Here is a 15,501-nt window from a genome sequence, read left to right as displayed (position 1 = left end):
TCAATTTTTGTAAAACTCGCAGAAATCTGTTTGCGCAGAGATGCTCGTTTTCACGCTGTGTCAAGGGGAAAGGGCGAAATCAAACTTACCCTGCGAAAAATTTCTCATACATTTCCCTTGCACTTTTAGTCAACAGAATTAAAATGGATACATTCAAGCATTTTGCAACAATTTTGCCACCCAAATTGAAATTTCAACACTTAGTAAGCACAACCTTTACCCTTTTTGTTCCAGCTGGATCTGAGGACATAACTAAATCTGAATAAAAGTTTATATCAGACATCTCCAGCATTGTTTTCACTAAGTTTTTATCATTTAAAGTGGGTTTACATTTCATTTTTCCTTTAATTCTTGTTTCTCCACACTTTTTCCAAGCTTGACAATGATTAACAAAATGAAAATTAAGCCTAAGCAATTTCATGTAAATGACAGCTCAGTGTAAAGCAAATATTGTCAAGATGGCCTCGCTGTGTGGGGGAGTGGGGTGGGGCGCAATGCACTCTTAAAAAGGGTAAAAGATATCTTCAAATCAATTTTATTAGCTAAATTCCACGTGTTCTTCATGATTAAGGTCTACTTTTATTCGCATAACTATTTCAAAGTTCTGCGCAAATCATTTTTCATGAACTTTTCAAAAGTAAGAGGTGCTCACTCAAGCGGAAATATTTTTCGACAGTTATATCGTCATTTGCTTAATTGGATCTGTACCGATGTTAAAATGTGGAAAAATCTTCAGGATATTACAAATGTATAATTTTAAAGGTTTTTTTTTAAGTGTAAACTTTTTTTTGATACGCACTGTATATATATTTTATGACTCTGTTGGGGATCGAACCCACGGCATCCCATTCATGAGACTGACGCTCTACCACTGATCACCATACCTGGTTTGCTTTTCAAACATGAACCTCATCAAGAACAAAGTTTGATACAGAAACATAATAATAAACATTAATTTGAGCAAGTCACTTATCATTTTTTTTAAATAAATTGTGTAGAATGTAGGTATTTTTATATCTTCTGTTGATTTAGAACCCCTCTCGGCCATTTAAAAGGCTTCCTACTTAAGCTCTTCAGGGGGTCATGCATCCCCCCCACACACCACAATATTTCGCTCGTTCGCGTGTTGGATAGTGGAGCAGTCCAGATTCTCAACAAGAAATTTGGAGCTTCAACAAAATTAATTGAGAATGGCTGCCATAGAGGTTCATCCACCCGGATGGACGGAACACTACTCGTGATGCATTCTGGTATTACATGTCTCGATAGCCTCGACAGATTGGCAATTTTGTTTCGTCTAGATAAACGTGTTTAAAGAATAAAAAAGTCCAACTGGCTATTTTTTTTTGCTTATCTATATTTCTAGTATGCATCATTTGTCTGCTTTCCTCTTCCCTTACCCTTTCTCTTTCTTTTTTCTTCTTGGCATAATTGAGTTTCTTTTGATTTTTTTATTTCTTCCTTTTTTCTCAGTCTTTGTTCTTTATTTCTTTTATTTATTTCTTTAGGGGGAACTCTCTCCCCTCCTCCTGAAATTTAAGGGGTATTGTATGTGTCCCCCCGCCCCTCCGCTGCCTGTGACAACAATGATTCTAGTGTAAAAAAAGATAGTGAACAAAATATTGAGTGTCAGGTGAGAAAAAGACGAAGACTACAATCGTGTTGCTGGATCATATTACGGAGCTTCCTAATATCTGTTCAGTGGGTAGCTTTCTTTTATTCAGCACAAGAGGGCGTGTTGACGTACTTACGTAGGAGACTATGGGCCAGACGAGAATAATGAAAAATTTGGGATGATTTTACATGATTTTTAAATCAATCTTACAATCAAGGACGATATTTCACTCATTGGACATTGGAATCCTGTTTAAGGACGTTCCACAGTTATGTTTGTGCGCATTATGATCTGCGCATAGTTTACACTCTGCGCGCTGACGTCACAATGGATGAACGGGTGATTAATTAGCTCTGGATATGAGCTGATTTTTCTCATCATCTGCACTCTAACTGCAGATCCGATGCATTATCTTATGAAGCTAAAAAATTGAATTATTCCATGGACCATTTAAAAAAACATCTCTACAATTTCAAAATACTTTACTCTGCAGTGCTGCCAAGAATCACGAATAAGTCCCCGAGTTTGAATAAATGGTAGAGTGGTTTTGATTTTTTCTTCACATAGATACAAAGCATTCGGCACATTTTTTGTGTTTTAAAAAGCACATTTGCTCTAATAAAAATGCTGATAGTTTAAAAACAAGCACATGAACCCCCATTTTTTAATGTTTGTACCTCTTAGGTATACCTTCCTCTACAACTTTGCAAATTTTGGTGAAAATGACATGGATTTTGAATAAAGTGCAGCATTTATTGTACTTTTGTAGCATGTTATTGAAATTTCACATTTGTTTAGATTGGGTTTTTGTTATCTTTTACGCCATTTTAAGAACTGACAGTGCTGTTAGACTTAAAACTCCAAACAAATAGCACTATAAATAGATTCTCCATTCTAACGATACAAGTATTAACTCTCTTGCGAAATTTGATGACTTTTTCATGTATTTTGACTGAGTAATAGAGGTTTAAACTCATTGTAGTAATCTTGCGAGGTCTAAAAATGCCAAATTCTTTTGAATGCGCAATTCTTAACAACATCAATTTGGGTGAACTTTGAAGCTCTATAGCAAAAAATCAAGCACATGGACCTATGTTAATTTTTGCATATTTCGAATATTAAGGTTCTAAAGTATCTATGTGTAAGGTTTGGCGAAAATGACATGGATTTCACTTTAACTGTGGAACGTCCTTAAGTAGAACCAAAATCTACGTTTGGGTCAACACAAGAATTGGTAAGTCATACTCTTTTACTTCGCGCGTTCCTACTGAAAAAATAGACTGGAAGCGGCACTGGTCTCAGATCAGTCCCACCCTGTACCTTAAAGTAACATGGAACATAAGCAACGTATGCCGCCTTATTTCCACTCAGGAAGCCAGTTGACACTCCACCATTGCATTGGCATGTTTATTAGCCAATATTGAAGACTCTTCAGTATGGGAAATGCTATCTGATGCATTTCACTTAATATATTATTTGAGTTATAAATAAGCTGGTCTTTGCTATATTATTTTTTATTGTTTTTTTTTTACAGAATTTGGTGTATTCCTCGCTGAACTAACCTTGGATAAGAATGGGGCTCTTGCCATTCGTCAGGTAAATAAAATGTGATACATTAGCAAAGGAGACATCTTTTATTAGATGTTTTCTTTATTCTTGCTTTCAAACCCCTCTAATTATGAACAGAAATATTTTTCCAATAGATAAAAAAAGTATTACTTGAGTAAAATAGAATGGGTAATGTAAGCAGTTGTATGTCAACCATATCAGCACCTACATGTATCTGAAGAAACCTGCAGATACAAGCAGTCTCTGAATGTGTATAGAGATGTAATCCTAGAACATAATTCTAACTGTTTGTGTAATTTATTTTTGTATTTAAAATGCAGTTGTCCTCACTCATCCTGAAACAATATGTTGAGGCACACTGGTCTCAGCATTCTGAGAAATTTAGACCACCGGTGGCTACAGATGCGGTGAGTTTCCTAATTCTATGCAGCATCGGTGATCTTTTTCCCCTCTCTCATGGACTTCATGAACTTGATTATCTCTCATATGATCAGGGATCTTGGTTTGTTATAGTGTTACAAAATGATTGTATCTGGCCTGCTATTCAGTCCTATTTTCGTATAACTTCAAATGTCATTAAATTTTAAATCTAAATTGCAATCAAAGGGTATTTTGTATCCAAATAATGTCATCATGTTATCAGACTACTGGGGATATCAGAAAAGGGACTTGAGCAGATGTTTGCCGAATACCGGTATTGAAATAGTCTCAAACACCACAAATGAAATTGTCTTCTCCTTTGTTGCATAATCATCACGATCATCCTGAGACCAACCATTTTTCAATCAAAATATTACCTTGGCAAATCAAATATCAAAGCAGTGAAAAATGATAATTTTCACCTTTATTTTCATACAATCGCTATCCTAAATGAAATCAATCAGACTGGATAAAATTAATGAAATAGTGGATTGCTTATTGTGATTTTAGGGTCATTCTTGTGTTCCATCTATCTTCGTTTTCTTCCTCTTGTCTTCTTGAAGGTCAAGTTGTCCAACTTTACCTTGCTTGATTATTACTTCTGTAATTTGCTAGAATATTCCTCCAAACAGTTTCATTCATTTCTTGGTAGAGTTCCATCTTGCACATAATCTTGTTTTAGTTACTTTCTGTAGGCTTACGTTCATGTTGTTTTGTATTTTGTAATTCTCATTCCTTATTTCTCACCATTCCCACAGCAGTCTTCTTCAGCAACTCTTTACCATATATTTTTTTTCATGTATCTAGTGCTTAGAAAAAAATGTGTAGTAATGTTGCATATTATTATTATTCTTATTATTATTATTATTATTCTTATTATTATTATTATTCTCATCCATTTGTTGTCAGGCAAAGGCACACATCCGCAACCGCCTTCCTGCAGGGCTGGGAGAGTCCATCAGTAAGGTACGTTCCAGTGTTGCTTACGCCATCTCAGCTATTGCTCACTGGGATTGGCCTGATGCCTGGCCGGACCTCTTCGGTCTTCTAATGATGATGATTACCAAAGGAGATAGTAATGAAGTCCATGGAGCCATGAGAGTTCTTACAGGTATGTCTTGGAATGAATAAATTTCAATTTCAACTTGAATTTGGACTTTTAAAATTTGAATAGCAATAAAACACATAACAATAAAGCATTGTTATTATTATAAAATGGAAAATTAATGGACTGGGAAAGATGATGTCTCTTATCAGAGACCATGGGAGTGTTTCACAAAGGGTTAACTATGACTTGATAGAGTCATGCTTAAATGCCGATGTGCATGTGATATGTAACACGTCCTCTTAGCCTGATTTGACCAATGCAGTGATGCACCGCATGCAACTAAGTGCAACTGTAAGTCACAATTAAATGTTTGTGAATCACCCCCAGATGACTTATGAATAGTCAATTGACCTTGATGTGATTCCTTGTTACTTTACTCTGTAGTCACCCTTCACCCATTCCAAATTGATTAGTGGATAAAGTGATGGTGATATACTCATGGATAATAGAATGGTCTTCAATAACGAAAGATCTAAATTGTTCTACCAAAATTACATTATTTCCTTCCATTAAGGGATACATCTGTAATTCCTTTGACACTTTTCTCTCTAGAATTCACAAGAGAAGTGTCTGACACCCAGATGGAGCATGTAGCACCTGTCATATTACCTGAAATGCATCGCATCTTTGTTCAAAGTGGCACATATACGATAAGAACCAGAGCCAGGGCTGTAGAAATCTTTAATACTTGTGCAACTCTCATCTATAACATTGCCTCCATTGCTAAGGTAATATGACTGATCTTAAAGACTTTAGTTAATTATCAATGGTGAAGAGATGACAAAGCCAAGGCAAAAAAAAGGACAATTTGGTGTGAGAGTACAACCATACAAGATTGAGGAACTCGTCTCTATTGGATGGATGCCTCGAAATCCTCATAGAGGCTTGGAATGTAATTTTGTGCTTCTGATTAATTTTAGCAAGACTAACATCTGGGGATTTTTTCTTCCATTTTAAATGTATTCAAAATTCCTTGAGAAAGTACATAATCTTTCTGATAGTTGGTCAAATTGAGATTGATTTGAATTACTATGTCTAATTACACAATTTGATATCAATCAAATTTAATTTGAATCTATCACAGCTGTTTGTAAGACACTGCTGTTTATGAATGAGAGTCCTCTCTTTTCCTCAGGTAATTCATTGCATAATGGCATTTCTTTCATGTTGATAGGGAGCAGCCAAGAAGTTATTGTATCCAGTACTGAATGGATTTATGGAGGAATTTGTCAAGGCTTTGACTATCACTGATAGCTCAGTGTCGGATAGTGGTCTCAAGAAAGAAATCATAAAGGTAAGATGAAATAAAATTTAAATTTTGGTTGAGGTTTATCATTCAATGATTTCATTGAAAATATGCAAATGTATACAGACATTTAAAGATACAAACACTATGTTTTTTCTGAAATTCACTGATGTTTCAGTAAATGTGACAAAATTTCCTATAACCCTAATCAGATTTGATCAATAATAACTTTTGCATTCAGATGCTTGTCAAAAATAATTTTAACCCTATCTTAACTGGGCTATTTCAGACCAGTGTATACTGGGGGGGGGGTCAAATTGACCCCTAAGATCTCGGCTGCTGATCATGCGATCGCCGCGAAAATTTGCACACGCATAGAGTCGGATGTAAACTACAAGACTGTAGGGTAAAATTTTCAAAAAATTTAGTGTTTATATTTTAATTAATTAATTATGCAAATAAGCGTATGAAATTTGCCCTAAATTTGTTTTTTTTGTATGTTTTTGCCTTTAACTCAATTTATATAGCTAGTAGAATGCTAATTTTTGGTGGGAGTATCAATTATTACATTTCTAACAAACATCCAAAAAAAATATTATTAATTTCTTATGTATTTATTGTTTTTTAAATTCTTATATATATCTTTTTTTTTTAACCTTGGTTTTTTATTGTTTTTTCCAATGAACTTTGTCGGGGACCATTTTGCGATCATCAATAGCATAAAATGAATCTATTTAAACCAACAAAAGTAAAAATAATCATACATTTATGATTTTTGGTTGAAAAACACAATTTGCATTGTCTTTGTTCACAGAATCACGTTTTTGATCAATTTTGGGTCTGACTTACAAAATGTTGCGTAATTTTGGAACCGTGTACCCGGGCATCGCAATTTTGATCTCAAAAGATGCGCAAGACTTGAAGGTAAAAAGTCTGTGAGCGGCCTGGTCAAAGAATTTTGTGTGACGGCATAGTGACGAAATTTGTTGAGGGGGGGCCAAATTGACCCCCCCCCCCCCCCCCCAGTTTAATAAGGGTTAATCTAAAGAGATCAGATTTTAACTTTAGCCGATAGGAGTACAAACGATTTAGAATCTGAACAGTTGTCCAAGAAAATGTTCAAGTCATTTATTAAGTTGTGTTTAACTTCCAAACAGCTTCATGAAACAACCCCTGGTAAATGAGTAATTTAAGAAATTAAAGTGGAGGATAAATACCAAGTTAGCAACAAAAAAAGGGAAGGAAATAGAATAAGATAAGATAGGATAAAATAAGATGATAGTGACATAACATACGAAAGGAGAAAGTAAGGTACAATGACACTATCATTGTTTACTTTGTTTCCACACCTCCCTTTTTTGTAAGTAATTCTAGATAGGAGCTAAATCTCAGCTAATTCATTTTTGCAAGAAATAGACAAATATACAAGTAATGGAATGGTTGTTATGGTTAGAACTTCTCTTCATACAGGTACCTGCAATTATCCACTCAATCAATTCAAATCCTCTTCTTTTGTTTTACAGTTTTTCATCTCGTCATTTATGTAAGTTCTCAGGAATACATTGAAATTGGTTTCGTCAATCATATGCATACCTCTCATATATGACACTTTTTTTTTTTAATAAATGATTCATTTGCTGTTCAGGCACTGACAGTGATAGTGAAGTGTTTCCCTGGTCAAATTACCAAGTCCATGCCAGCTGTACTTCAGGCTACATGGAAGACTCTCACAGACAGTGCAGACATCTATGTCAGGACTGTCATCAATGATACTGAAGAAGCTGATGATCCAGTTGATTCAGATGGTAAAAATTTGTCAAGCTTATTGTACTTAAAGAGTTTGTATTTTTTCCCCCCATAATTGTAATTTTTCTACACATGATACAATATTTCACCTCATAATCATTACACTTGTATTCTGTTGCAAGTATATGCCTAAACATTAAGAACTGTTGCAGAAGAAAGTTGTCCCATTTCTGTTTCATCTACTCACTAACTATCGGCTGTTGTCTATGTCAAGTTGTCAGGTTGTTTATATTTTTTTATTAAAAAGTATGTTGTTGGAAATTCAGGTTTGATTGAAAAAGATTGTCATATCGGTGCAAGAACACCTCAGCAAAACATTTTTTTACACTGCATTGGTGCAGAAGGGCCCTTATGCAATGCTCTTATGTATGCTGCAAAGGGCGAATTTGCGCGCATGCGATGCGAAAGTGTGGTGTTACAGGCATTCTTCCTCCGACATGAAGAGATTTGATAATATTCATTTTTTGTAGTTATGCAAACATTTATTTGTTTTTATTCATTTTATAATGGATTTACTTTACCTTATGCCCCACTTTAAATTCATTTTCCATCTGTTTCTTTTTATTCATGCATTTTTTTATCTATTCATTTGCAGGTGAAGTGTTGGGCTTTGAGAACCTTGTATTCAGTATATTTGACTTTGTATCAGCTATGATAGATTCACCCAAGTTCAGAGGAACTGTACGCAAATTGTGTGATGATCTTCTATACTATGTGATTCTTTACATGCAGATCACAGAAGAGCAGGTATGAGGGGATGGGATAAGACTATTGAATAATTAGAAGTTATATGGGGCACTGTTTCATAAATCTCTTTGTAAGTTATGCACAATTTACAGGTGCCAATTACTTAAACTCCCATCAGCTATAGTTAGAATCCAATTTTTGTAGATTAAAATTTTGTATCAACAAGCATCTGAATATCTGAATGCAATTTGTATAATTTGTCAAAGTTGATAAGGGTTATAGGTAATTCACTCCCATTTCACTAAATATGAACAATTTGAGGTTCTCATCAAAAGAATACAACATTAGTCAAGCATAGTTTATCAACAAAATAAGACAATACAATATTGTTCTTTTATTCTGATATAATAGCTGACCTGCTTTTAATTATAAGTGTGCTAAAAAACTCTTATCCATGATTTTTATATGATCATGAAAGATATGATTTTTTTTTTAAAGTCTTTGTATCCACTAAGGACACTTAAGTAGATGATATCCTATTTTTATACCAATTTTCCCAGATATTTCAAGTATTTCAAGAATTTGGAGGGATTGTAATTAGTTAATTTTTCCCAATAGTTTTACCTGTCACTTTAATTATCTCCTTTGTATAAAACAGAGTAGCATTTTCCTTTCTACTCTATAAAGTGTGTGTTTGCATGTTATTTGTATGAACACATTTTGCTTTAATAATGATATTTAGGTTTACCAGTGGACTGCTGATCCAAATCAGTTTGTTGAAGATGAAGATGATGATACTTTCTCATACAGTGTACGGATCTCAGCCCAAGATCTACTATTGGTGAGTTTGAAACATCAAGCAATTCCTGGGTGGTGTTTCATAAAGCTGTACATTAAGTTACACATGATTCTACATACGACTGGAACATGTTCTTAGGTGCTAAGTCAGCTACATAGGGATCATTAAGCACAAGGAAGGGTTACCCGTATGACCGGAACTTATTCTTAGGTGCTAAGTCAGCTACATAGGGATCATTTAGCACAAGGAAGGGTTACCAGTTATGACCAGAAGATGTTCTTAGGTGCTAAGTCAGCTACATAGGGATCATTTAGCACAAGGAAGGGTTACCAGTTATGACCGGAACTTATTCTTAGGTGCTAAGTCAGCTGCATAGAGATCATTAAGCACAAGGAAGGGTTACCAGTTATGACCGGAACTTATTCTTAGGTGCTAAGTCAGCTACATAGGGATCATTTAGCACAAGGAAGGGTTACCAGTTATGACCGGAACTTATTCTTAGGTGCTAATTCAGCTACATAGGGATCATTTAGCACAAGGAAGGGTTACCAGTTATGACCAGAACTTACTCTTAGGTGCTAAGTCAGCTACATACGGATCATTTAGCACAAGGAAGGGTCACCAGTTATGACCGGAACATGTTCTTAGGTGCTATTCAACAAAAGTCGTGATTGCGCTACGTTGACGTACGAGTAGCTGACTGAAATCACAAGCGCGTATGACATGCTTTATTGCCTGTGTATTGGTCTACAATGTACACGCAGTGCAACTGGAATTTCTGTTGCGAATTCGTTGGCGTGAACTTCGACTTTCGATCGTCCGCACTGCCGAGCTGATCATTATGTACGCGACGTCAGATTGCAGGAGAGTGCATTTGGTATGACGTCAGAGTGCAGGATAGTACATTAAGTGTGATGTCAGAGTGCAGGATAGTGCACAGCCATGGGTCATGAGTAAAGTTATAGGTAACTAACAGCTTTTTTAAACAGCCCCTGGACTTCAATGGGAAATATCTTTATGAACCATAGTTATTATATGTTCATGTATAACTGAACTGCTTGTTATAAATGATTATCAGTATGAAGTTCTTCAGTGGATATCTGACCAAATGGAAAGTCTGAAATTGCATTTAACCCCCGATCGGTGTGGTATATAAGGCATCATGCTACTGTTGCATCAACAAGTCAAGATCACCTATTAAATTCTATGTGCAACAACCAATATAAGTCCAATAAATGTGAAGATAAAGCAAAAGAGATTGTCACCATTGGCTTACCTCTATGTTTATCTTAATATAGTCATTAGGTAGTGAGTTTCCCCAGGAGACATCACATGGTTTAATGGCAGCCTTAGACAGACATCTACAAGAGGCTCAACATGCTAAAACTCAAGGACATAATCATTGGTAAGCCAAGCGTTTGATCATCAAACCATTCTTGCTAGAATAATTCAAAAATTTTAAAGGCATAGCTGCATAATCTGTAGTCAATTCCTCTAAAGAAAAATAAATTTGACATTGAAATTGTTATCTGTAGAATTTGGCCTTGAGAAAGAAAATTGATAATGGTATTGAAAAAAAGATGCAGTGATCAATCCAATATCATTTGTTATTTATTGAATGTTCTGTTAAGATGGCTATAGGTAATTGAGAAACCAATTTTGGTTTTATATTTTAAACTTACAAAAAGTTCAAATATTTAAAAAAAAATAGCTTAATGAAATACCCTCTCCAAATATTGTTACATGACATCATTCTACTATTGTGAGTGCTACATATAACTTGTTACAAATTTGAATCTCAATAATCAAACTTAACCTGATCTTAAGACCAATCTTGTTTATTTAGTTAGATGACTTTTCAGTTTTTGTTTTCATTTTCATTAATATTTATTCTCATTTCTCTCTCTTTTTATTGAAGGTGGAAGGTGCATGAATCTTGTTTATTAGGGTTAGGTTCTATCAAATCACTCATTATTGACAAAGTAGGTAAAGGAAAGCTGACATTCAACTTATCAGGATTCCTTACAACAACAGTTCTAGAAGATCTTCAACAAACTGGTAAGAAGTCTAGTATTTGAATTTATTTGCCATTTTCATACTTACCTGGGTACCAGCTCTGACAATACTCTCAAACAATATCATACTAATTTTGTTTTTAATTAGCGTCGAAATATGGGAAGAAAGGAGTATGAAATAAGGGCAAGTTAAACACATTTACTCCAATTTCCTGTTAAATCTTTTGTAACTGTCATTAAAAAAACACAGGATTTGAAATATATGCCTGTCATAAAAAACAGAATTTGAAATATATGCCTGTTATAAAAACAAAAAACAACAGAATTTGAAATATATGGTATAAATAATTTTAATGCATTTTCCCTTTCTTTTTCTTGTATCCCCCTCCTGTAGTATCACCATTTTTATTAGGCAGAGCATTATGGATGGCAAGTAGATATTCACAAGCAATGACACCAGAGTTAGTAGAAAGGTGAGTTTCTACTAGTTGTAAAAATATAAATGTATTGTATATTTTATTGGAATATGGCAAGAGTTGCACATATCAGATCAAAACTATTGAGGGACAAATTGATAGATGAAATAAGATATTTCAGGCATGAATTCATCAGGGTATTTCTGTAAGAGTAAAGTAAATCTACCTTGCAACAACTCATTTTTTCCCCCTTAAAACAACAATATACCTGTCATGAAATGAAAGTTACTGTTAGGAAAGTAAGAAGGCATGGCATGCTTATCCTTCTTAGGCCTAGTATATAGTTCGTAAAATCATGGTGGTTAATGTTACTGTTGCGGCGACACATTCCGGTACTCTGCTCAATTTGTGAATCATTTTCTATAATCATTCTTATATTTTACTCTTGGTTTCCCTTTTTTCAAGCCTTTGAGGCTTTTTGGGACACCTTTTTCTATACATGTATATTGAAAATGAATTTTAATCATTTCAAATGCTGTGTTCAGATTTCTGTTATCCATCTATTGGATAACTTGTTTCAGACCAGTACAACACCGTCAAAATCCAAAAAGGAACATTTTCGACATTACTCTGCCCTAATTGAAATACAAATTCAAACGTTATACTAGTGATATTAGAAGATTATCTTGTCATTTAAAAAAAAAAAAAATTCCAAATTCATTTATGTTTGTGATGTCTATGGTGATCGCCCATGCATATTTTTTTTCAAACCTTGAGATTTCAAAGCGCCATTTTCGATACAAATGGTGCTTAATAATGCCCCTCCTTTTATGGGAGACATTGTAAACAATGAACAATTTTGATAAAGAATGAAGGAAGACAACCAGCTTTTCCTATTTCCCATTTCTGTCTCACCCACTGGAGGTGAAGGCGAGACATGGGTATCAAAATTTATTGAACTGATTTTAAAAGTGACCAAGCAACTCAATGAAAAAAAGATCTCTACATACATATATAGAATCATGTAAATATGTGACCAGGCATGGTAAAATCCACCAAGACTTGCCAGAAAATAATTTCAGTTTAACCTCCCCACTGAAAGAGGAGATTCTCAGCTTTAAGATCATACGTAGCTTACTATTTGATGATCTGAGCCCTCCTTGCAAAGAGAAGAATGTTCACTATCATAGAACTTTACCATTGAGAAAAACAGAGGAATTAAAGTTGACAAGTCTTCGAGCACAATTACCCTCACACTATTGTGCAAAGATGACAAAAGAGGATTAGAATTATGTAATTTCTGGAGGTTTCCATGGCAAAGAAGAATAGTGTAGTAGGTTTCACGATACACCACGTATCTCTCTTGGGCAAGTGTTGGTCCTGAAAAGGACCACCCAAACTCGATGTTTAGACAAGTGTGTTCTTGTCGTTTTCAGGAGAATGAGCAAAGTTGTAAAAGCAGGCCTTATATAGGGGAGAACGGGTAAGTTGAAACATTATAATTTTCTTTAACGCCTGTAAAATAAATTTATGCAATACTGCCCTCAAGTTATTGCTATTAATAAGACAACACTGTTGTATTATTAATAGCAATAAATTGAGGGCAGTATTGTATAAATTTATTTTACAGGCATTAAAGAAAATTACAATGTTTCAACTTACCCGGCGTTCCAACTAACCCCGATCTCCCCTTCTCTGTCAAAGTGCCGTATTAGAATTCATTCAGACTTTGGCAAAAGGGTCCATCTTATTAACTCTAAAGTTGTTACACCATTTAATTAGGCACACCCTGTTCATGATTTCAGAGAAATGTTAATACGAGAGTTTATCAAGTTTATAGGAGTTGAAAATAGGGGGAATACTTTGGTTTTCAGGTAGATGAACAAATTGCAACATAATCCAAAATTACAAATTATTAGTCTAATTAAAAACTGTTGAAACAGCCTTTTGGGTTTGTTTGACTTTTTTGGGGTTTTGCCATGCCTGATCACATCGAATCAGTTCATGCGAAACAAAGTACAAGAACGTTATAATATAAATGTTTTGTTTCTTTTCGCCTAGTTTTTTACAATTCACTGTGACGGGTCTCCACGAACCCCACCCTCCTTCTGTTCGGATATCTGCCGTGCGTGCCATCTATGGCTTCTGTGAGCACCTGAAGGGTGCCAATAGTACTACTATCCTGACCCCATTCTTATTACCCATCATGGAAGGTTTAGTTCAGCTTGCCACATGCGCCCAGTTCGGCTCAGATATCCTCTCTCTAGTCTTGGAGACAGTTAGCATTGTACTTACCGTGAGTACTTGATAGAAGTTATGTTTATAACCGTTTCCTTTTTTTTTATATTACTTTCTTATATGGGGAGCAGTCTGAGATTAGGAGCATTGAAAAATGAAGATGAATGAAGGTCTTTCTTGTGTCCTAGGATATTTTGGAAAAATGTTAATGAGATAAGAGGAAAATAGGAAGTAATCATAGAGTCTAAATAATATTACTACCCATGAAGATGGCAGAAGAGATACAAATACTGAATCCACCAGAAATGAGCCACTAGCCCTCTAAGTCCCTGCCAATATTGATCACTGTCTATTAAATCCTGTTTGATTTGTCACCAATAGAGTCCAACAGGGTCTTTTTCATACAAGTTAGGTTGTATTTCAAATATTTTAAAAGTTTAAGTAAATGGTCAAAACCAATTTGATTTAGGAAATTTGGGAGTTGTTGACTGGATATTCTTTCAGTGCAAAGAGCTATTAGCTAAATCATGATAAAATTATATTCACATTGATCATGATAATGATAATATTTATAAATGCAGTACTAACAATCATTCAATTCCGATGTATTTCATTACAGATAGATGACAATTTCACAGCACAGTGTGAGAGTCGGGTCACTCCTCTAGCAAATGCAGTCTTCCTTAAATATAGTCAAGGTAAGTAATTCTTTAAACTACCACTGAAGAAAAAATATATATTATAAAAGATTAAGTGTATTAGAATTTTCCTACAGAACAACTGATATATTAATAGACCATGCAGATATGCTCAATGCTATTGAAATGTTTTCTACGAGTGCAAGTTCTAATTTGCTGTTAATTTGTAGCCTTCATTTCTAGCATGTAATATAACAAAACTTCAATATTTTATGAATAGAGCCTTTGCTGATTTAGTGTTTTTATTTTGTTTTGGATTTCAGACCCCTTATTAATATCCTTAGTGCAAGACATCTACAAAGAGTTGTGTCGCAATCCAGCATGTTCGCAGCAGCTTCAAGAACGCTTAATACCAACGCTCATAAGTATCTTCAATGCCGCCTCTGACAAAGTTCCAATGGGTATTCAGTCAGTAGGTTATCTTTTCCTCTCCTATGTAAAATCAATGTGTAGGATGTGATGATAATATTTTACTAGTTTCAATTTTCAATTAATAATTCTAATTGGGTCTCATATTTTGAGCAGAGTTGCTCCTGGGCATTGAAATGCAGGTTTTATTCAGCAGCGCATATACATTATCAAATGTTAGGGGTTAGAGTAGAAATAGACCTACATATTAAGTAATGTATAGAATGTGTGTTGTGGATTTTGATCCATGATGGATGTTAAAAATTTGATTATAATTTGCAATTCCTAGACAATTATATTTGCTGGTGCATAGACACGAAACCATACTCGCAAGGCAAAAATATTGGTTTTGTAGAAGGAGGTAGAAAGATATTCCATATAAAACCATAGGTCTTCTTAGGCATGTGAGCAGATGAATGTTGATATCAAGACAAGGAGTATTCGAAAAGAAATCTCATTAATTTAAAGGTTAATTC

General features: G+C 34.7%; 1 protein-coding gene across 1 annotated transcript in view; it reads left to right on the top strand.

Annotated features, from left to right (window-relative positions):
* Positions 1-15,501, top strand: part of LOC129255503 (importin-9-like) — a 31,740-nt gene that overhangs the window by 9,088 nt on the left and 7,151 nt on the right. The window contains exons 2-15 of the mRNA XM_064096014.1: positions 3,150-3,211; positions 3,505-3,591; positions 4,514-4,715; positions 5,265-5,440; positions 5,887-6,006; positions 7,604-7,763; positions 8,360-8,511; positions 9,194-9,292; positions 10,549-10,655; positions 11,169-11,308; positions 11,660-11,738; positions 13,743-13,977; positions 14,539-14,617; positions 14,881-15,029. Coding sequence (XP_063952084.1) covers positions 3,150-3,211; positions 3,505-3,591; positions 4,514-4,715; positions 5,265-5,440; positions 5,887-6,006; positions 7,604-7,763; positions 8,360-8,511; positions 9,194-9,292; positions 10,549-10,655; positions 11,169-11,308; positions 11,660-11,738; positions 13,743-13,977; positions 14,539-14,617; positions 14,881-15,029 — 1,847 coding nt within the window. The remainder of the gene's footprint in view (positions 1-3,149; positions 3,212-3,504; positions 3,592-4,513; positions 4,716-5,264; positions 5,441-5,886; positions 6,007-7,603; positions 7,764-8,359; positions 8,512-9,193; positions 9,293-10,548; positions 10,656-11,168; positions 11,309-11,659; positions 11,739-13,742; positions 13,978-14,538; positions 14,618-14,880; positions 15,030-15,501) is intronic.

This window comes from Lytechinus pictus, chromosome 3 (genome assembly GCF_037042905.1).
Source record: "Lytechinus pictus isolate F3 Inbred chromosome 3, Lp3.0, whole genome shotgun sequence".
Classification (NCBI taxonomy): Eukaryota; Metazoa; Echinodermata; class Echinoidea; order Temnopleuroida; family Toxopneustidae; genus Lytechinus; species Lytechinus pictus.
The sequence above is the reverse complement of the archived record's forward strand: the minus strand, read 5'-3'. Positions and strand labels throughout refer to the sequence as shown.